Source organism: Elephantulus edwardii, unplaced genomic scaffold (assembly GCF_000299155.1).
Source record: "Elephantulus edwardii isolate Elephantulus edwardi_28Jun2011 unplaced genomic scaffold, EleEdw1.0 scaffold00004, whole genome shotgun sequence".
NCBI classification, from domain to species: domain Eukaryota; kingdom Metazoa; phylum Chordata; class Mammalia; order Macroscelidea; family Macroscelididae; genus Elephantulus; species Elephantulus edwardii.
This window is the reverse complement of record NW_006399754.1, coordinates 19,331,832-19,355,544: the sequence shown is the minus strand read 5'-3', so window position 1 is coordinate 19,355,544 and position 23,713 is coordinate 19,331,832. Positions and strand designations below refer to the sequence as shown.

Below are 23,713 nucleotides of genomic sequence, written 5' to 3'. Positions count from 1 at the left end.
GTGGGGGATTCTGAGTCTGAAATCCAAATTAAAGAAAAAGGGAACGTACTAATTTACACGAATTACCTGTCTTCAGAAAACAAAGCCGAACAGGAACTGTACAACCAGCTCGAGCTGTGACCGAATTCTATTGTCCAGCGGTTTTCTTTTTCTTTCCTATTTATTTCCACACCGGGTTAACTTCTCCCTCTGGTTTGTGTTTCAGGAGGCCACCAGCATGTCAAGAGCAACAATTTGAATCGCCTTGCCTTTTCATGTCCACAGACACAAATAACGTTAAGTTAAATCCTTAAAAATAACCTTCATCTACCTACTGCTTCTATTTGTCATGAAAAATAGCGCTTCGGATCTGTAGGAAGGTTGTGAAGGAAGTGAGAAAATCCGAACATTTCCTTTATTATTTCCCGCCCCCCCCCACCCCGAGTAGGGAAAGATCCAGTCCAGGTTTTGCCTCCGACTCCGCCTCTGAATTTGGGCTGTGCAATGTGTAGCACGTTTCGCTCTCCCTTCCTTTCTCCTTCCCTCCGGCCTCCGGCGTCTGTCTCCAGGATTTCTCTCTTCCTATTTCGGGAGGACTCTCACTGGCTCCCTGAGCGTGTGTGAAGCTGAGGTTTCCCCTAGATCCCGTCCATCCCCAACACATACCTCGGCGCGCACACCCCGAGGACCGGCGCTCTCCGGGCCGCACGCGCGCGCACCTCGCGCTCCCGGGAGAGCCGGGCGCACTCGCACCGTCGCGCACACTCTGCCCGCGAGCTCGCCGCGCGCCGGCGTCCTGCGGCTGCAACTCCACGGCCGCTCCGAGCCCCGGGGGTGCTGCTTCCAAACACTGCTTTCTCCTCCTCCTCTGTCCCTCGTCTGCATCTCACCGGTTTGCGTCTCCAGGAGTCAGGCGGCTGCTTTCACCATCAGCTCTGCTTGGCTCGCCATCCTCCATCTGGCTTATAAAAGTTTGCTGAGCGCACTGCGCTGCTCGTCCCCTCGGCCAGCGGAAGGGGGTGACGCTGGGCAGCGGCGAGGAGCGTGTCGCGGGCTCTGGCGGGCTTTGGGCGCGAGGGTTAAGGTGAAGAGCGCACGGGCCCCGGGCTTCCCGAGCTGGATTTGCATGCTGCACCATGCCTTCCTGGATCGGGGCTGTGATTCTTCCCCTCTCGGGGCTGCTGCTGGCCCTCCCGGCTGGGGCGGACGTGAAGGCTCGGAGCTGCGGAGAGGTCCGCCAGGCTTACGGTGCCAAGGGATTCAGCCTGGCGGACATCCCCTACCAGGAGATCGCAGGTAAGTGGAAGCGCGCGGCCGAGGTGGGCTGCAGCGCTGGGCAGCTGCGTGTTCCCCGGGCGCCCGGCGCCCTCCTCCGTCCCCCCTGTTGCTGAGTTGTAGGTGTTCACTTTCAGCCCGGGCGCCCCGCGCCGGGCGGGGATGCTCCGGCGGCTTCTCCCGGGGCCGGCGTGCGTCCCCGCCGCCTCATTGTGTTGCACACGCGGGAGCGCCCTCTTCTTTCCCTCCCTCCCTCCCTCTCCTCGCGCCCTGCGCCCCCTCCGCTGTCGCCTCGGGCCGGGGGCCGGGCAGGACGGAGCACTCGGGGCGGCCGGGGGCCGGGGGAGGCTCGCCGAACGTGGCTCCCCAAGCCGGGCGCCCGCTCCGCGCTTCTCGCTCCAGCAAACTTGGAAGAACTGCACCGCAGTTTGCCCAGCGCCCCAGCCGGAGTGGCGCCGTCTCCGCTCCCGCCCTCGCGCCGGCAGGGGCGCTGGGGACGCGTGGGGACCACTCAGCCCTTCTCCCGACTCCCTCCATCCTGCGGGGGCGCGGAGCCCCGGGAGCCCGGGTCGGGGCCCAGCTAGGCCGGGGGACCCCGCCGGGGAGCCGGCCTGTGGATGCCGGCAGTTCGGACTGGTTTGGGTAGCTGGATTTGGGGCGGGCTTTCCCGTTACGGTTCCCATATGACGGTTGGTCACTTGTGGTTTAAGGGGGCCACTCCAGCCACCGGCGTTGCGCCCGGTCTTGAATACGTCTCATCCACGTACCTGCTCTTGGGAGGTTAGCTGGGGACTCGGCTTGAGGTCGGTGGACCCTGTGTCGCCCCTGGACAAGACCACTAGCATTCCTCCGTGGAGAGCGGGAGAGCCCCCTGCCCGTTCCGGGCGCCGCTGTTTCCGACAACTTGCGCAGCCCGGGTGCGCGTTTTCCGGCTCTTTGCTCCAACCCAACCCCTGCTGCTCGGGGCGCAGTGAATGAAACGTGTCGCGGAGAGCTAATCCTCGGGGGTGCGGGCAGTGCTGCGGGAGGCAGAGGGGCGGCGGGGCGCTGCTCGGACCCCGCTGCCGAGTCCGGAGTGACCGCGCGTCATCGCGTGACAGCGCCGCGTTACCTCCCGCTCCTGCCGCGTTCGGTCTGCGGGCTCCGGTGCAGGCTGGCTGAAAGCCTTGTGCAGCTATCGTAAAACACGACACTTTCATACTTAGTGCAACTGCTACTTTGTCGTGGTTGCTTTTGAAACTCTGCACAAACGTTGTGGTTAAAAAAAAATGTATTCTGAAATCAAACGTGTATGTACATTTAGGGAGGAGAAATGTCTACACTTCAAGTGGCTGCTTAGAGGGTGCGTTTACTCCTACCCTCGCCCCCCACTGAGAACCAGCTAAGGACTCTAGTGAGTCCCGCTCGGAACCAGTGGGGCATCGGACGCTACTTGTGCGGCCTTGTCGCCCTCTCCCCCGCCTTTTTCTGTGTGTTTTCTTATATTTCTTTTAATTCCTTAATTTGTTAATCAGTGAATGGAGAGCGATTGCCCCCACAGCTCTTTTAAGTTCCCATTGTCTGCTGTTACTTCATTCTGTTTAATTAATTGGTAAGCATCAACCTCGCTTTTTAACCCCTCTCCACATCTCAGGGAATTCAGCTGTTAAGGGTTTCTAGCGTGGATCTCTTCTAGAAACTTTTTCTCCTCTAATCTGGGCATTTCTAAAGGTGTCTCTTGCCCAACTCGATTTCAGATAAGATATCTCAAAGGAAGAAATAGTTCAGGACCTTAAAATTCTTTCTGTATTCTTCAGCAGAGAATGGGAGGCTCTGGGGACCACAGAGATTCTCAGCCGGTTGCAAATCTACTTCATAATGAAGCGAAGATTTTCAGTGTAAATGTTTTCTGTAGTTAAGATGTATTTTGCTGAGAACACCGCTAGTTGTTAATAGAAGTCCTTCAGTAAGTGTTGTAACTACACAGGCTCTTTTCCGTCTTTTTTTTTTTTTTTCTTCTTCCTATCCTATTCTTCTTGTTACAGTCTTGCTAATTGATTAACTATGAATTTCTGATATGCCAGCACTTTTGTTACATTCATTTTCTAGGTCTGAAGGGTCTGTAGACTTTGTCTGAAGCCGGTTGTCCATTGAGGCTGGTGGATGTCCTCACCACACAGGTCACTGTGGGGTCAGAGGCTCATTTGATAGGAAAATAAACAACTAAAAGAAAATTGTGTCTTTATGGCTCTGCAGCTTTCAAAGTAAACTTCACAGCTGCAACTTGCTGTGGCTGGAAGACTCCCTTAGGAAGCATGCCTAACTATTACATGACGGAGTCTTCTTCTCCTCCCATTTTCCAATATTATGTACATATACTTTAAATAATACGGTTTAGGTAATACTTCCCAGGGTGATATTTTTTCCTTTAAACGCCTTCTCGTGTATTGCCTTATTTTGGCTTTGACTGATTTGCTTGAGAAACAGCATATGCAAGTAGCCTTTAAGGGAACATGTATTTCAAATGATGACTATTAAGATTTCAGATTAATGAGTGCTGTTTCTAATTGAAAGGTATTTGTAGGAAGCTTTCTTGGTGAAGGAACTGAGAAGTTATAGGGGTATTATGTTTCCTGCTGACATTATTAAAGTTTTACTCAGAATTCAACAATTTAAAAGTATTACCCTTTTCCAAGGTACAGGGGAGTTCTTCAGACTCCACAGCTGAGGGGCTGTGATGGGTCATATATAAAGTTAAACTTCCAGAGTACTCTGTAAGAGGGCCTTGGCAGGGCAGTTGGCACCATTAATCTTCACTCAGCACTGATTTTAAACCATTCCAGGCAGCTCAGATAGACTCTATCTATCCTTGTGTGAAAGACCTCCAACGGCGTAGTCTCCTTTGCCCGTCTCAGCAATCCATTCTAATATGAAGTAATTTGCCATATAGAAATGTTAGAAATGTTCCTGGTTATCTAGCCCAAAGTCTTTGCACTGTGCTTATCTTGCTCTATCTTTTGAGGCACTAGTGACCTGAGGTTCTCGGTTAGGATAGTAATTCTGATCAAAGGTCAAAGGGAAACATTTCAGTCTTTTGACATTAGAAGTATTACATCATTTCCCCCAGTCACTGATTATTTTGATGGCTTCTCCACTACTTCAGGGATTCCGTAACCAAAAATAGCACCTCCTGGAAAGTCTAGGAAATTCTGAGAATTTTGTTTTACATTTACTGTTCTGCCACTACTTTGTGTTTTGTGCCTTGCTTGAAGTGGCAATTTTAGGAAACTACACCAGAGTGGTATCCACTTCTTATACAACATGCCTCTGGAAACTCGATGAACTTTGATAAATGTCGATGGTTGTAGAGGGGCTTCAGGCCTTTTGTTCATGCTGTCGCTATGAGTCATGCTCGACTTGAAGGCAGTCAACAACAACAACAATGGGCATTTAGGAGCAGAATGTCAAGTCATTTGGCTGGTATTCAAAAACTCAGCAGTTCGAAACCACAAGCTGTTCCATGAGAGTGCAATGAGGCCATAAAGAGTTATATCCTAGGAAACCCTACTGGGCAGTCTAGCTCTGTCCGGCAGGGTTGCTGGGAGTCAGGTTTGGCTGAGGATAGTGGATAGTGTTCATTTCGAAACCCTGTTGGTGCAGAGGTTAAGCGCAGCCTGTTCCCTGAAAGGTGGGTCTCCCTGAAGCCAGTGGCAGCGGGAGGAAGCATGGAAATCTGGGAGTGTTGGACACTCTGTAGGTCAGTGCAGCTCCGTACTGTTAGGTTGCTCCGAGCTGGGACTGACCGGTAGTCAAGGGGGTGGGAACCATCATTTACAGGCTCCCCCTGTCCTGTCCCCCACCCTCACTGTTGAATCCATGCTCAAACTCAAATTCATTATCATTGTATCAGAACTGGCTCATAGTTGACCCTCCAGGGATTTTCATAGCCTGTAAATCACAGGGGAGGAGATTGACCATCTTTTATTCCCTGAGGAGCTGCTGATGGATGTGAACCTGGAAAGATGTGCTCATCCCACTATGGACCACACTACTGGACATCCCCATTAATCAGTGCAGCTTTATGTAAAGATGGGGCATGCATTTATAGTTCCGCCAACTCTCATCACTGGGCCAATTGGCAGCATCAGGATGGATGGTGAAGAGATTGAGATTGTTCACAGCTTTAGTTTGCTTGGCTCCACAGTCAACACTCTCGGCACCAGTAGTCAGGAAATTAAAAGGCGTATTGCCATGAGCAAGTCTGCTGTTAGGGACCTCTCCAAAGTACTGAAGAGAAGTGGTGTCCCTCTGGAGACTAAGGTGCATCTAATACAGGCCATGGTCTTTGCTATCACTTGTTAAGCATCAGAGAGTTGGACAATGACTAGGGAGGATAGAAGGAGAATTGATGTCTTTGAGCTGTGGTGCTGGAGAAGAGTATTATTGAGTGTACCATGGACTGCTAAGAAAACAAACAGGTTCTGCCTGGAGAGGGTTAAACCAGGCTGCTCCTTGGAGGCAAAGATTCTGAGGCTTTGTCTGACATACTATGGACATGTTGCAAGGAGGGACCAGTCCTTGGAGAAGGACATCATGCTTGGGAGGGTGGACGGACAGCAGAGGAGCGGAAGACCCTTTATGAGGTGGATTGATTCAGTGACTGGGGTAATCAGGCTGAGTGTGTTGGAGACAGTAAGGTTTGCACAGAACAGAGCAGGGTTTAGGGCTGTTGTACATAGGGTCGCTATGAGTCTCAGGCGACTTGAGGGCACATAACACCACCAACAACAACCTATTCTGAACTGCTCTGCTGTACTGACTTTATCCTTCTGAGAATGTACTACAGAGCTTTTGTGGCTTAAGGGTTAGGAGTGGCATTGCCGACCCAGAGGCAGGGGGTTGGCTCCACCAGCTGCTCCCGGGACACAGATAGGTGGTGTCCTGTGCAGGTCACAGCTCTGCAATCCTGCTGGAGGGTCAGCTGTGTCTGTATGCGTCCGTTCTGACTTGAAGGCGTATGACACCAATCACAGTGTTTACTGTCTTTACCCCCGTTTTATAGATGAGCAGTGTGGAGGGGCAGAGGAGCGTGAAACATTTACTTGCCTACGTATGGCCCCAAAGAGCCCTGGTGGTGCAGTTGTGAAGTAGTTTGCCTGCTGAAGGCAAGGCTGGTAGTTCAGCCCCAACAGGGATTCCCGGGTCTGAAAGACCTGGTCGTCTGATCAGCTCCCGGAGAGACTTAAGTCATTGCCCTTGAGTTGAAACTGACTCCTCGATCACCTTCCATTGACTGACAGAGACTGTAAATCACAGGGCAGGAGATGCCCCATCTCTTTTCCGCATAGCCAGCTGTTGAGTTTAAACTCCTGAAGAGAGATACCATGGCCTTCAGGTTAGCAGCCCAGTTTTCTGAGGATTAGGGAGCTCTGGTGGCCTAATGGCAATCCCTAGAGAGAAGGATGGCAGTCTCCTCCCACGGGATTTACTGCCTCTGAAAACAGGCTGTAGGGTCAGCTAGGAGGTGGTTCTGACTTGACAGCACCCAAGAGCAACAACAACAATACCATCAAAGCTCACTAGAAAGGTTAGGGTTTTAGACACTCCCTGTTTGTACCCTGCCCCTTGTGGTCACTGTGAGTCATGATTGACCCAGGGCCACATAACTGCAAGCGTCACTCAGACAGCCTGTGATGAGGCTTGTGTTGTGTTCAATCCCAGGCACCCTGGACCCAGTGTCTTACAGTATGAAGGTTCATTGTCTTCTTACCCTTGCAGTATTTGAAATTTCAACATCTGTAAAGCGAATGCTTGTGAAATCAATTCTTCCTTCGCTTAATAAGTATTTAACTTGTTGTTCTTAATCAGCACATGCATTTCCCCCATCTTTCAGACTACAATTCTGACTACTTCCAACTTCTGCAGGTTATCAGTGTTAGACCAGATCTGCATTTTGTGCCCCCCAGGCAATTACACACACTTTGACCATGTAATTCACCCATGTATTTATTTAGTTCATTGATAAATTTAATGTGCAACTGAAATTTTAGAAGATAGACTTTAGAGTTCTCCAGTTGATCTCTGTCAGTAAGTGGATCCTTTTGGGGTTAGTTCCACACAGTTTATAAAACATTTACAGTGGGATATGCGGAAGAGTGAAGTTCATTGCTGCACATGTAAAAATGAGGGTGAACTTTTCTCCTCAGTATTTTCCTTGTCCCTTTTTTTTGCTTTAGGTGTTTTTACAGTCGAGAGATGTCTGGGTATTGCAAAAGCTTGAAATCCTTTCTCTTCTCTTTGATAGTCTTTTATTAAGTCTTTATAAAAGCTTTAAAAAGGCAATTTTTGTTAATTGAGTAACTTGTTACATCGTGAGTGTAGTCCTTCCTTACTGATTTTAAACTTGAAGGTATATAATACTTCAGTTTATATTTGTCTTATCTTTCTTTCCTTTGATATTTTCCCTGGATTACCTTCTTTCCAACTAGCAGCTCAAGGAAACCTACTTTTTAGTGTATTTGCTTCCTCAGGGATTGCAGCCTTCATTATGGATTGAGGCTCAATGTCAAGAAGACAAAGATTCTCACCACTGGACCAACTGACAGCATCAGGATGGATGGTGGAGAGATTAAGATTGTGCACAGCTTTAGTTTGCTTGGCTCCACAGTCAACACTCTTGGCACCAGCAGCCAGGAAATTAAAAGATGTATTGCGATGGGAAAGTCTGCTGTTAGGGACCTCTCCAAAGTACTGAAGAGCAATGGTGTCACCCTGGAGACTAAAGTACCTCTGATACAGGCCATGGTCTTTGCAATCACTAGTTATGCATAGCGTGCAAATATCACATTAATATGAACAGAATAAAATAGCACCTAGTAATTTTTACTCTTTGACAGATGTATTGCATATTCTAGCTTCTGATAGTCTTTCATTTTCGTTCTCAGTCTCTGAAGAATTCTGACTCTTTGCCCTCTGTGGTTAGCTGGTCTCTAAAACCCTTTGAAGAACATGGTGAGGTATAAATGAATTTGTTGAACTTCACACGACTTCATGATTTGGCAAGGCACTCAATTTCTACAGGAGTCACATTAATTCCGGGTATCAGAGCAATCTAAAGTCCAGGCTGTTGAGAGAGCCACTTGTTAAAGTCTTGATTTCGGAACGAATTTTAAAATGGACCTTGCCGCCAGTGTTATCGTAGCTTATTTAATTAAAGGATAGTATGTCATCATTGGAAACGAGTTCATTTGAGTTGAATTATACAGTAGTTGTGTTTTGGTTTTTTGTGTTTGTTTTTAAACTTACATTTCTGTACGTGCACTGTATCGTATAATAGCTTTCTAGTAGAAAAGTAGTCTACTACCAAGTGATTTAGAATGTACAACATTTTTCCCTAAAAATATTACAGTAAAAACATTGCCCTGTAATTTATGTAAGAGAATGACTAGCACTCTGTTAAAATTATGGATGAGTTTCATGGATGTTTACAATGAATGAAATTATTACGTCCTTTTGAACTGAAATGACCTACCAGTCACTGGATATATGGAAAGAGAAGTTTATGGTTAAAAAAATATAGGAAAGGAATTGTTGATAAAATCATTTTAACAGCTTAATCTTAACTTATGTCACATTCAGGCCCACAAAGCTAACATTATAAAGTGCCCCCCCCCCCCTAAATTTACATCTTCTCTCTGGAGACTTCTAGCAAGGCCTGTAAGGTGAGTGTGAGCTGTCTGGCCAATATAAACAGAATATTTAATGTTCTTTTAAGCTTACTGCTCACATTCCTTTACAGACCAAATTGCGCTCTGTTAAGGCTTAAAGTTGTATAATTTGACTTTAAATAGGTCCATAGACTTCTCCAATGTTATCCGGTTCTCAGTGATTCCCATGCTACTCCTTGAAGGTGTTATTAATGCCCTTTGATGGTGTCTTTGTAAAACAAGATTTCATAGGGATAAAACTTGCCTAAAGTTTGAGACTTACTATAATCTCAGATGAAAGTATTGAAAATTTTAATAAGCCTGAGGAAAAAAACCCAACAACAAAAAAAACAACAAGATTGTAAGTAACAAAGAAAAAGCAAAACTTTAATTCCACATAGTGGCAAGAAGCTGCGTTGCAATCTTGAAGGCACGTGGTTCCAATCCACCAGCTGCTCCCGGGAGAAGGATAGGCAATCTCCTCCTGTGCAATTAACTGCCTCTGAAAACCCAGTGGAGGGTCAGCTAAGGGTCGGTTCTGACTTGACAATGCACAGCGATAACAATATGCATTTTCTAGGAGATTGTTTTCATAACCTAGTCCTTTCTTGTGTCAAGCCTTTTTTTTTTTACATCATTCAATAACTATTTATTACACTCCGACTCTGTGTAAGTTGCTGTGTCAAGTGTCAGTATACAGTTGTTAAAGGAGTCCCATGATATTTTCATTCCCTCAGGGAAGTAGAAATCTAGAACTTCTTTCACAGGTGATTTTTCAAGGCTGTGGGGGTGGGGGTGGTGGTGGTGGTGGTGGTGGTGGAGGTGATGTGTCAGTCCTCGGATAAAGGCATCAAGCTGTGAAGAGTTAGAGTGTTGGTAAGGAGAGGAGGATAGGACAGGGCTCAGATCTGTCATTTGTAGGGTTTCGGTGAATTGTGGTCAACAAGATGATGATAGTTATGGTTGGAACGAGTTCCTAGCAGTTGTTGTACCAGGCACCATAAAAAATTAATAAAATTTAGGCAAGCACTTACTACTAATAAATGATTTATTTTTTCTCTACTAAAAAAATTAATAAAATTTAATAAAGAATTAATTAAAAGAAATAAAAAATGCTTTACCAAAAAAAAATCGTTACTAGAAGGTGTTTATTTTACCAGGCAGTCTTAGTACTGCGGGTGCAGATGTTCTACCAGGTACCATAAACTTCTTTAATAGAAGGTGTTTATCTAACCCGGCAGTCAATTTCTTACTTAGAGGGTAGATAATGGGGTCTGAAGCTTGAGATGAGTCAGTAAGGGAAGGATCAACGGTCCATACATGAGCTTTAAGCACTAGAAGAATTCAAGGACCTGGAGGGGAGCAGTCAGTGAGGGGTGTATGGGGATTTGAGAGACAGTGGCCGTGTAGAGTGTAGAGCTTCTGGGCCAAGTTCAAGATTGGGTCCTCACCCTTCCTGCAATAAGACACCTTTACAGAAGTGCATTGCTGTGGTTTGAAATAGGACATTGGTTACAAACAAAGATAAGGGGGTACCTTGCTTAAGAGTGGTAAGTGTGGAAATAGAAGTAGAAGGTCCTGAGAAATATTTAGCAGGTAAAATTGACACCTAACCCAAGTCAAACATTCTTCTAGGTGGTATAGCACTGGTCTGTGCGTTGCTGTACAGAGGTAACTCGTGATTGCTGTGATGCTGAAGACTGTGACAGTGATGTGCCAGTCGTGGTAATGGGTACTGATGGTGGACAGTGTTGGCTGGAGCTTCCCGACTAAATCAAGCCTGGAAGCAGGAGCGGCATCCACTTCCGAAACGGCTTGCCTCTGGAAACTCTATGTACGAACAGTGCTCAGGCTGTTCATTCATAGGGTCGCTATGAGTTGTCTACAACTCAACGGCATCAAACAACAACAACCGCCACCCAAGTCAAGCCCACTGCCATTGATTCTAACCCTCCCTCAGTGACCTTATAGGACAGAGCAGAGCTACTCCACAGAAGTGCCAATGCTGGAATCACTAAGCAGCAGAATGCCTTATCTTTTTTCCTGTTGAGGGACTGGTGGACTGGAACTCCCACTCATGTGGTTTGCAACTGGCTGCTTTAATCACATTGCCAGCAGAGCTCCTCACGCTTCTTGTTGTGGTTGTTGTTAGGTGTCTTTGAATACAACTCATACTGACCCTACGAACAACAGACTTGAATCCTGTGTCCTTCTCGTCTCTGATACACTGAAGCCCGTTGCTGCAGTCCCTGTGTCAGTCGGACACTTAAAAGATCATGAATGGGTCACACATATTTATTGATTTCCTATGTGATTCACAGTGAACAGAGAATTGTGCCTGTGTGTGAGCGAGCAAATGCCAGAAATATTAATTGAACTACTGACCTGTCACAAATATTTATGGACCTACTGTGATTGATTCACAATGAGTACAGAATAGTGTGTGTGTGTTTGTGTGTGTGTGGGGGGGGTGTGGGCGAGCAAGAGAGTGCGAGAGAGCGCGCGTGAGCAAGAGAGCAACAGAGAGGGAGAGAGCACGAGAGCATGCCAGAAATGTTACTTGAACCAATGTTGCATAAATATTTTGGCATAATTAGTGTATTTATTTCAGTGGAAACAAAACTCAGTGTCTTACAAAGTGTTCTCCGTTTCCTGAAAGTGTTAAAAATGTAAATACAGTGTGCTGGAGGGAAGGGATTTCCCAAATAGATTGGGGTGAATTGTTAACTCCTAGAAAATATAGAATTATAAATGTATATAAAAAGTATGCTCTTTGGGAAATTTAGTCTGAATTCTTAGTGCTGCGGTAATATTAAATAATTTTTTAAAGTTTCAGCATTTTCACCAAGGTGGAGAATGAAACATGACTTGAGTATGTACAGAGATAGTTTTTCTTTCAGCCCCTAAGATGTAAGCAATACTTTGTGTGTCTTAGGTACCAAGTACCGTTGTTAACTGTGGTGATGGAGATCAGAGGATGAAGCTGCAGAGTTACTCGACTCAAAGGAGGAGGTTAAAAGTACTAACAGCTCTACAACTGCATAAGAGTTGACAGAGGGCTGAGGAGGAGGAAGGCGTGATGGGCGTGGAAGACAGTGCAGCATGGCGCCTACTCAGAGCCTGTGAGAAGTAATATTGAACAGATAGGATTGGAGTAGACTCTGAGGGCTTTGAAACTTCTAGCCTTCGTATGATGAAAGGTAGTCTTCTGGGTTCCCATGTTCTGGGCTGTGGGGTACCATGATGAAGGGATGGGAGAAGGTTGGTCAGGTTCTAGAGACACGATGGAGTAGGAAGCAGAGCCTTAAAGGGCCAGGCGGGAAGCAGGAGGCTGTTTGGGACTTGGCAGCCTGAGATGAGGAGGGCCCCAAAAAGAATGACAGGAAACAAGAAGGGGTGAATGAACTCAAGAATGAAGCAAAGGGCGAAGTGAAAACAAAACAAACCAAACACTTAAAAACTTTACTACTTAGCTGTTCCAGTTAAAATTTAAAGAAGACAAGCTGTTGATGTTCTTGCCTGAATTAGTCCATGTGTGTTAACTTGGCCGCAGGTCACAGGGGTTCGCAGGAAGGGAGAGTCAGGGCCCTTGGAGGAGAAGTCTCTGGGTAGGGGCCTTCTGCGGGTGGACATCAGCGAGTTCACAGTATCAGCGCGACCCCCCTCTCTCTTCTCGTCCATCCTCAGTCAACTGAAGCTGCTGCATTATGGACACCACAGTGCCTTGAGAGCAGTAAGAATCAGAACTTTATCAGCGTGGCTGGAGGCGCACACAGAGACTATTTTTTATCTTCTTTAACAAGGCAGACCCTCCCCAGAGGTCCCCTGCAGGTGGCCCCGCCCTTCTCATACAGCCTTGTTCAGCCCAGGAAGGGAAGGAGAGGACCATGGTTGGTGACCTTGACCATCAAGCTGGGGCCAACGTCCACCTTTGTTGGGGTGTAGGACCTTTGAGTTGCTTATGTTATGTTAATTATCTGGAGAAAAAGTTTCAAAATTGGGGGCAAAAAGATGGAAACTATCTAGCCTGGGTGAATTTGGTATTTGGCATTCTTGATTTAGAACCGTGTTTAGAACATCTCTGGCCCCTGTTGAACTGATGACTGATAGTTGGCCCTCAGGGAGTAGGGTGAGAATGCGTGTGTTTGCAGCTTTTGCCACTGCCTGTGATGTGTAGATTAGCTGTGGTTGCGTACCCTGTAAGAAGCTGCACTGCAATCCCAAAGGGGCACGATTCAAATCCAGCTGTTCTGCTGGAGAAGGATGGGCAGTCTACCGTGTGACTTAACTGCCTCTGGAGGTGGAGGCATAGTCCCTGATGTGTCAGGTGGCTAACAATTGGTAGTTCCAATCCACCAGCCACACCAAGGGAGAAAGTTGGTAATCTCCTCTGAGGGTTTACAACACAGTTCTGTCCTGGAGAACATGAAACCAGGCTGCCTTTTGGAAGTCAGGACGCTGAAACGCTGTCACATACTTTGGGTCACCCCTTGGAGAAGAACATTGTGCCTGAAAGGCTGGAAGGTCAGAAGAAGAGAGGCAGACCCTCAGCAAGATGGGTTGACACAGTGACGGTTGCAAGGGGGTCAGGTGTGTCAGAGATAGTGACAGGGTAGCCTACGTTCATTGTTCCTTGGGTCACCAGGAGTCATAGTCAACTCTGGGCACAGAACAAGAACAAATGGAAACATTTTCTTGGAAATTACATTTTGGGAGTTTTCTGGTTACAAAATCAAATACATTTTAAACCTAATGTCAGTTTCTTGACCTGTTCACTGGGGCTGATTATACCTTCACCTTCTCTGTAATTAGAAGCAGGAGTGGCATCCACTTCCTACATAACATGTCTCTGGAAAGTCTATGAACTTTGCTAAGTGTCGATGGTTGTAGAGGGGCTTTTGGTCGCTATGAGTTGTGCTCAACTCAAAGGCAATTAACAACAACATTATGAAGGTTTACAGACTTGGAAAGCTGGTGGGCTGCTCTAAGTCAGGTTTGATGACAGCTGCTTGAGGGTTTTGGGGTGATGTGTGTGTTCCCACCATTGCTGATTTCAGGCTACTAACCATTTAACAAATAGCCAAAATTCCTACAAGTTTAGTGTTTGAATCTTGTGAATTGAAAAAATCTAGGACTGTTGTGAACATCAAATAAATTTACATTTACAATCATGCGGGGTAGCAACTAAAAATACCTCTCGTTAGGTTTCATCATGAGATACTTTCACCTAATTGATGTCTGGAGGGACAATGCCCTCTCTCTTCTCTTTCTTTCTTTTCTGCAGTATCATTCAATAGTCTAAACTAAATTTTCTGAAGGTGAGCGGTCAGAGCTTAGGAAATGTGTCCTGTGCCATTTTAAACCTTGGTCAGAATTTCCCCTCAGAAGGCACTTTATTACTAACACACTCCCTGGCCTCCTCTCAGATGCGGACAGTGGCCACTAGAGGGAGCGAGGGAGAGAGTGGCTGGGCTGGGCAGTCCAGCCCTGCCTGGGCAAGGAGCACAAGGGGCCAAACCCCGCCTTCCTGGCACCTGTTCATGAGAGATGGACAGCCTCAACATCATTTTAAGAAGGAAGCTTAAAACCTCGTTTTAAATTTCTCTCATGTTGTTGTTATTCAGATGTCACCAGTTAGTTCCAGTTCATGGTGACCTAATGGATACTGGGTCATATACCTAGTGTGTGTGTCAGCTTCACCTTACATACTTCGGGCACGTTGGTAGGAGGGGCTGTTCCTTGGAGAGGGACATGGTGCTGGGAAGGGTGGAGGGTCGGTGAAGGATAGGAAGAACACGACCGTATGGATTGACACGGTGACTGCTGCAATGGGCTCTTGTGTGTCAGAAAGTGTGAGGATGGCGCAGGATAGAACAGGATCCAGATCTTTTGTTCACAGGGTCGCTTTGAGTTGTTCTTGACTTTGTGGCACCTAACAACAACAACAACAACAGTGGTATACACTTAGTGAAATATTGGTCTTTTCTACGCTGTCTTCACAGTTGTTTGTGTTGTCATTTGTGACTTCACTTCTCCTTTTCCTCTAGTCCCTCTTAAAAGATTCTGGTCAAGTATAACTCCTTCCTACATCCTTCAGATTATTTTCTCCACCAACATAGAGAGAGCTCTGTGGGCCTGGTAGATAGAAAGTTTTGCTACCAAGTCAAAGGTGGGCGATTTTAATCTGTGGCCCTCAGGCCTGGTTTTCATTGCTTTTGGTCAAACGTTTTTTTCAGTGGTATAGCACTGGCCTATCCATTTGCTCGTGGTTGCTGGGAAGCTGAGCACTGTGACACTGATAATGGTCACCCATGGTGGACCCTGTTTGGTGGAGGAGCTTTTCCAATTAAAACAAGCTTGGAAGCAGGAGTGGCATCTACGTCTGAAATAGCTTGCCTCCATAAACCCTATGAACTTGGAGAAATGATGAAAGCTATATAAGTGTTCAGGTCTTTTGTTCATAGGGTAGCTATGAGTCATCTACTGACTCAACAGCACTTAACAACCACAACAGTGTTGACTCAGCCATTTTTATCTTTATGACCTGTAAACAATAATGCCTGGTCCTACAAGGGTTAAGTGCTCAACAGTTGACCTGCATCTTTAAGGACTATAGAAGAAAACATCATGGGGAAATTCTGCTTCCACCCATGGGACTGTGCACCCAAAATCAACTGCGTGGGTGGCGCTTAAGGGGCCCAGGTGGCATAGTGCTTTATGTGTTGGCCTGCTGCCTGAAAGGACGACACTTTGGATCCACCAGCAACTCCATCTCTGTGGAGGAAGACGAGACAGGCTGTTCCTCATAAGATTTACAGCTCCTGAAATGAGATGAGTGATCACCAGGAGTTGAAATAGACCCAGCTGTGGTGGGAAAATGCAGACAGCCTTAGTGGCACGAGGTGCTAAACACTCACCTGCCAGCCAACAGAGCGGTAGCTCGAATACACACAGACAAGGTCTTCTTCGATTAGGTCACAGTCGTGAAAACTCGAGGTGGTAAGTAGTTCTCAGGCACGTATGAGGTAGTCATGATTGTGAATTGATTGGAGTATAATTGATATTTTTAGATGGTAATGCAAGGTCAGGCTATACAGAGCTGGTAATGCCTTTCATTAAAGACATCGCATCCGACGTTCTGGGCATGCCACACCTGTATTCCAAAGACTTTAGAGCTCCTACTTTTTCTCCTTCTTACATACCATTCTTGGATTTTCTGAAAAATTGACTTCCTCTCTGTGCCCCCAGGACAGCTAAGATTAGCAAGGGCCTGTGCTCCTCCGCTGAATTTCAAGGGATCTGAGGTGTTTCTTCTTAAGGTTTTAATGGACTTCCGGCACCTATTTTCTGTGTAAAGAATACTCGGTGAGGTCTTATTGAAGTATGAAAAGATGAACAACCTTTGGGTATTGTTTTCTTAATGGATCTGAGTAGCCCACAGTTAATAGCACAAGTGAAATGAATTTGGAAAAAAGCCACATGCATACCTGCCCTTTAAAATGAGAGGCTTTGATATTTAAAAAGAAAATTAAAAGCATATCTTTGGATAGGCTTTTATTTTTACCTGAAAGAATATATTGTCTCCAAATGGTTTGCTTATGTATTTTTTTCTTCTGTAAATCTCAGTAATTGGGGTTTTTTTTAAAAAAGTAAAATAACACTTAAAAGCATTAATATTTTCCCTTTTTTACAGCTAATAGAAGCATAGCAAGTTTTCTTGAAGGCTTTTGTTGATCTTTGACATAATGGAAACTATTTGGGAAACAGGGATTTCTGATTGGAAAGTCCTCTCTGAACTCAGTGCCCTTGAGCCAGTTCTGATGCTATGATCATCCCTCAGATTTTGAGTCTATAAAGCTTAACCAGAAGAGAGTGTCCCTCTTTCTTTTTGTGGCACTTTGATGGGGTCACACTGATGGAGTTATCAGTGGGACAGTGTTTTCTTGAGAAGTTGAACCACCAACCAAAGGTTGTGGTTCTTAATGACTAGGTGGACCATCTCCTCGCGTCAAGATTTCCGGCCTCAGAAACCCAATGAAGTCTGTCAGCATCTACCGATGGTAGGGGATCCTAGGGTCTTAGTTCTTTAGAAAAGCAGAGTTCCTGGACACTGCTTCACTCGTCTGTTCTGGGTTCTTCCTCCGGTCGATATTTGCAGTGAACTTGGGAAACACAGTTGACTGTTACTTTTACTTTCTCAAGTGCTAGTGTGTGGAAACCTTTTATTGTTTTTACTGCTCTCTGGATTGTGTGGTATCTTATTCAATATTCTTTCACAGACTTGGGGATATACAGACACCAGGAAGTCAAGTACAATGTTAAAAGCGTGGGCCATTCTTTTTTATATGCCTGCAATAAAGAATTATTCCTGTTCATTTATATTACCACATAGCTCTCATCAAAGGTCAGTTTCCATTGACTATAAAAAAAGCTTGCAAATGACAAATCTTAGGTCATCATCAACAAAACAATTATGGTTATCAGCTGTTCAGTTGCTGCCTTCAACTCTTTGTTTTCTATAAAAAAAAACTACCTTGGAGATTTCTTAGAATCACTTAGAGATTCTTATGATTTATTTTGATTAGTATGGATATACACATATTATACAACATTATTTTTTTTTCTATTTTGACCCAGAAAGTATATAGGGAATAATTACATTAAAATCTCACTTAACAGAAAACATGAAATGATCCTCTCCCCCTATTTTGCTGTATTCAGTTAACAAATTAGTTTGGGAATCACTTTCTCAGCTTTGGTTACTATTGGAAAGGCAAATAATTTAACTTCATGAGGACTTACATGGATAAATAGAAGCTGAATGTTATCATATATAAGCTACACATTATTCTTATACCAAACCTGCTTGGTTTTCAGTTTAACAAAGGGTTGACTAAATATAGAAACTGAGTTTACAATGATTCCAATTCTGTGGGGTAAATAAAGTTGCATATTGTAACTAGAACTTCAATTTTCTTTAACTGAAAACATAGAACACCTCTTGAGATGAATTTTAACCTTTTGTTTTTAAATAAAAAGCAACACTTGATAAAACTGTTGTTATGGCCCTGAAAGGTCAATTTTTCAAAACTATGTCCTTGTGCTTTGGGGGGGAAAAAGTTTAAATACCTTCTGCATTTTGAAAGGCTTTTTGAATGGGTGTTATTTTGGGGACAGAATGAACCTCCCTTACAATTACTATAATCAAGAGAAATAGAAGGATGGAATACAAATAATCCTGGGCAGCCTGTTCCCAGGTCGCCATTTCCCAAAGCCATCTTCATTCAGGGTGACAATTCCGATTTTAACCTCATTAAGCATTAGAGGGAACTCGTGTCCTGAGTAATACGCCTGCAGGTGGCCGCAGGACCCGTGGTGCTCATTAGCTCTGACGAGCGGCTGGGGAGCCCCTGGCTGGGCTTCTGGAAGGTTCCCTGGTGCCCAGGGGGAGCCTCTGCTGTGCCCAGCAGCCCTACGTGCACCACCGTCAGCCACGCTGCAGCCTGGTTGCTGTGGAATTGATTTTCACGGCTCCTGACAGAAGCTGTTTTCAGCTATGAGAAGGAAGTGGCTGGGGCTGATCCTCCTCACACAAACAGCAAATTGCTCCATGGCTTTCAAAGCATTCGAGGTCTGTTACCTTAAGGTTCTAATGGCCTTTTAACAGTGTCTCCAGCAGAGCAGCAGATGTAAAGGATACTGAACATTGAAAGCATGGTGTTTTTTCTTTCCAACCCCCCTCCTTTCTCTCTGAAAGAATCGTTTTTGACAAACAGTGTACTCACACCATATCCTAGGACTTGTTCTGTGGCATGTCAGTTTTGAAAAACCTGAAACGTTGCTCATAGAGGAATGAGAAGTGTTGACAGAGCCATCAGGCTGGGCCTTCTTGGGCTGTATGTCCTGTGACTCACCTGAGAGGAACAGGCTGTTGAGTTCATTGATGGGGGCGTCCCAGGGCTGGTAATGGGGCTCCATGAAGTTATACACCAGCTGACCTACAATCAGCCCGTTTTAACCCTACCAATTATGCTGCCTTTCTGGAAACAATGCGTTTAGCTAGCCAGATGATATCATGTGTGTCTTTGGTTTCTCTTTCTACTGTTTTGGAAGGTGAAAGTCAAGGCTGTGAACAGCTCTTGAGGAAGCAGGCGTGTGTCCTTCCTGCGTTAGCAGCCTTGAGGGTCCTTTAGGCCTGAAGAAGGTCAGGTATTGCTATTTCTCTGGACTTTTTTTTCCCCTTTTTTTTTGGGGGGGGGGAGCTAAATGCATCTGAAGAATATTTGCCAAATTGAATCTTTTTCCATTTTTAAAAACAATTTTAGAAATAGCATGTTGCTTGATTTCTTGTATGTCCAAGCAGTGCTTCCTAGTTCAACTTTCCAAGTGGTAACTAGATGAGGTAAGAGAAAAACACCCCAGCAGTGAGTCATCCTTCCCGACTCCAGGAACTCGGTCCTTTCACGAGATTTTGAAAGGAGGTTTAGGAAGTTAATGGACTGTGGGCAACTTTTCCCTCAAAGTTGAAAATGTCCGTACATCCCAGCTCTGCTGTGAAAAGGTGTGTAAAGAGGTCCTTGCTTTGTCTCGTTTGCTTTACAGCTGTAACTAACCAATTTTCCTCATTAATTCCCTCTGGACTGCTGAAGCTCAAACAGGTTCGTCCTGGAGAGGGTGAAGCCAGGCTGCTCCTTGGAGTCAAGGATTCTGAAGCTTCATCTGACATACTTTGGGCATTTTTAGCTAGAAATGGCAAAGTGGCAAGAAGGGACTGGTCTTTGGAGAGGGACATCATGTTTGGGAGAGTGGAGGGAAGGGGCAGGAGAGGAAGACCCTCAATGAGATGGATCAATTCAGTGATTGGGGTAGTGGGAGTAGGTGTGTCAGAGACAGTAAGGTTGACACAAGATAGAGCAGGATTTAGGGATCTTGTACACAGGGTTGCTATGAGTCACAAATGACTCGACGGCACATAACAACAGCAATAACAGCAACAATCTATAGCAATAGAATAGACCTTGTGTGAACTAGTTCAAGATTCAGTCTGAACAGTGTAGCCTTTCCAGGAAATGATGAACCCTGTTCCAATGTTGCAGTACTGTTTAAGGGTTAAGCCCTGGCTGGGTTTGACTCTTGGCTTTGCTATTTGGGTAGATTTTCTTTTCAACCTGCTTCTGCTTTATCTTTCTCAACAAGGGTAATAATAACAATGAATGGGTCCCATTTTTCCTTTTGTGAATAAATTATATTTTTAAAGCGCTTACTATGGTCTTCTTCTTGTTAGCTACCATCAGATTGGCTCCTCTAAGTGGAGACCCTATGCAGCATGGCATAGAACTTTTACCACTTGTAGAGGTCACTGGATCTAGAATGCCAGGCCTGATAATATCCTAGAAGAGTGTGCCAACGTCAAGGACAGTAGGAGTAGTGTGATTTTTTTTTTTTTTTTTTAGTATGGGAACTCTTGGGTCTTCTCGCAGATGGATCTTAGAGAATCAGAAGGATTCCTTATGTTCTGCTTACTAATATCTTTTTTTGGTTTCCTCGCCTTGTTGAATGCCAGTTTTCCTATCAATATAAAAAGGAGATAACACTGCCTGCTCCGTGGTGCTTCTGTGGGTATTAAAGGATGTGTTCAAGGAAGATCGGATGGAAAGAGGCATCACAGTAAACGCCAGCTCTCCTTTTTCCAATTCTGTCCTGACAAGTATTACAATGAGAGATCTTCTGAATTCTTATGCACGAGAGAAAATGCCTAGTGGGCTGTAATTCCCACCCTACGACTTAGTCATTTCTAATTTCCTTTTATGATGAGCCTCTATGAGTGAAGCTCTAATGGAACTTGAAAAGGTGATCTTGAAAAGCTGCTAAATGTCAAATAGGAAATCTTTAAAAAACATTTACCTTCTTTTCTTTTTTGGTCTTCGCCTTGGAAATGGCTCTGCAAATGTGTCTCTCCTGCCGTTTCCACATGCTCTTCCTTTGTGCTGTCAGCTGAGGAGCCCTCCTGGCACATTGCTTTGATGGCATTAAGGTGCTTAATCCAGTAGTGTTCAAATTGGAGATTGCATCAGAGCCACTGGAGGGTTTGCTTAACCCTTTGAGATTTTTGTTCAGGTTCTAAGGAGCCCTTGGTGGGCTTTACCTGTTGGACTGCTAACTGATAGGTCCATGGTTCAAATCCTCTATCTCCTTCTCAGAAGACTGTCTGCTTCTGTTAAGATTTACCAAATGTGACACTTGATAGGTGACTCAATTCCAAGGCAGAGGGTTGGGTTTGGTTTGGTTTGGGTGGGTTTGGGGTGGGACTTAAGAGGTTTGGGGTAGGACTTAAGAATTCATATTTCTAACAAGCTGCTGGCCTGCATGCTGAGAACCACTGGCTTAAGGTGTAGGCTTCACTTAGTTCCTCAATGGTTCTGGAATTCAGACATCTTGGTCTGGCATTTATGAGCTCAAACAGAAACTTGTGTTTCTAATTTTATCAGACAGGAATTTCTAAAAGAAAAGTGGTTATCTAACAGAGCCTTTTAGACATTTCTGCTTGAGAAAAGCATTTTCACTAAATATTCTTTCCATTTTGTGTCTCATTTCATTTGCTCACACCCCAGCAGTACTGTCTCTGCCACATTCCCCTTCCGCCTTTATCCGCTGAGGCTGATCCAATTCAGCTCCATTTCTCCTCCATGAGTTTGTCCTAGACTGCCAGCTCCTTCCCCATAGATTGCATTTATGTCCCTAAACTATGTTGGCAAATCCTAACACCTATAGTTGTGGGAAAAAGCGCTGGGGTGATAGAGCTTTAGTATGTGGCTCCTAACTGAGATGTTGAGGGTTCGAATCTCCCTGTAACTCTAATGGAGAAAAGGCACAGTGAGCTTTCCCATAACAATTACTGCTTAGAAAACCCGTGGGCCAGGCTTTCTCTGTCCAGTGGAGCTGCTGTGAGTTAGAATCAACTCGATGACACACGACAACTGCGAGAAGGTGTAGTTTGTTTATTAAAGCCACTCACTGTGGTATTTTTGTTACAGCACCATTAAGAGACTAAGACACTCTCTGTTTTCTGCTTCGTTGCCAATTTGTGGTGGTGGTATTGAGTACAGTTGAGTAAAAACTGACTCATAGCTGACCGACCCTCAGTGGGTTTTCAGAGGCAGTAAATTGCATAGGAAGAGATTGTCCATCTTTTTCCCACAGAGCATCTGGTGAAGTCAACCCATGTGCCTTTGTGCAGCTCCTTGCCACTAAGCCATCAGCACTCCCTGCCAAGTTGTGGAGTGTTTGCCTCTTCATTTGGTCCTCCGTCAAGCTCTACAGTCTATTGATATTTTGTCTTGCAACTGTGAAAATAAGACACTTTACCTCTGCCCCCGTGTGACACATCCCAGGGTATTTTAATACACATTTGTGTTTACCGGAGCGCAGTGCTTGAACATTGTAGGTATTCGATAACTGACTGACACTGTCAAGTGAGCTTTTAGGCAAGTCTTTCAGATTACTGTCAATAAGAGAAAATTAAATGGTGTCATGTAAAGACACCTTTGTATTTCATTTGAAAGATTGCATTTGATAAGCTATATTAGCTTAAGCTAGTGGAAATCAATTTATAAAAGAAGAGACCAATCGCATTTATTGTATGGAACATGCTTTTAGTCGCTTTCAATTTATTTTAAGGCTTAACGTTTCTCAAATGGACTGCCTACTATATATAGATCTATGTCTATCACAGTGTGGGGTTGGGTGGGGGTTTTTTTTTAGTTTAAACATGTCATATTTTAGCTATCACTGACAGCAATTTTCAAATACCTAAGAATATGAGAAAAGTGAAACATAAAGAGTACTTAAAATTACTGTGACATTTTCTGAGAGATAAAGAAGTTGATAGAGAGGAAAGTTAGTGTAAAAAGTCAAGTCTAGGGATAAAGTGATCACATTGTACCTGCTTTTGAAATTATCGGCGTTGGACACAAGCTCTGAATAATAAATTGTACTTATGTATAGGAGCCTCTTGCTGTTTTTGGGAATTGCATTCTCTGCTGTTGGCTGCATACGTGGTCTCATTGATACTAGCTTGTTGATGAGGTAGGTGTCTTCAGAGGCAGCTTTAACTCTTAACAACCCTCTGAACAGCACATCCGATCCTGCCCTGTCCTGCACCTCCTTGCTCACTCCGTCGTGCTCGTTTAGACGAACAGTCGTCCTGTACATGTGCACATAGACTAATAACAGCAGGGACATAGGTGAGTACATTCAGCGTGATGCCTGGAGTGGACTGTCGGGTGATTAGTTGAAGACAGGAGATGGGGCTGTGAGTGTCTTCCACTAGAATACTTTCTTTCTTTCTCGGTGTCTTTCTTACCTGTGGGGCTAACACACCCACTGACACTGTCCTGTGCACTTTGACCCCCGTGACCGTCCATTGGATCCCAAGGCTGCATCTCTCTGGGAGAGGGCATGCGCAGCTTTCTCTTGTGGAGCAGCTCATGGATTTAAACTGCTGACCCTTCAGTTAGTGCCCTGACACTTCGTCCTCTCTGGCACCGGCCCCCCTCCTCAGTTATCTGGTTTGACTCTAACAGAGGTGCCATGGCTGAGTACCTTCAAACACACACAGATTTGTTTTGACACATTGTAGGAGATGAGAAGCCAACATCCAGGGTGTCAAACTCTAATGGTTTCCTTTCTGTGCTGGTTCTGGACAAAGCCCTGTCTATCAGCATCTGTATTCTCTTGTTTGTTTGTTTTTGGGTTTTTTTTTGTGTATGTGTCTT

The 23,713-nt window shown here is 45.1% G+C and overlaps 1 protein-coding gene across 1 annotated transcript in view; it reads left to right on the top strand.

The window, feature by feature from the left end:
- Positions 1–964: 964 nt before the first annotated feature.
- GPC6 (glypican 6) overlaps positions 965–23,713 on the top strand; it is a 1,593,112-nt gene continuing 1,570,363 nt past the window's right edge. Inside the window, exon 1 of the mRNA XM_006879575.1 lies at positions 965–1,275. Coding sequence (XP_006879637.1) covers positions 1,116–1,275 — 160 coding nt within the window. The 5' untranslated portion in view covers positions 965–1,115. The remainder of the gene's footprint in view (positions 1,276–23,713) is intronic.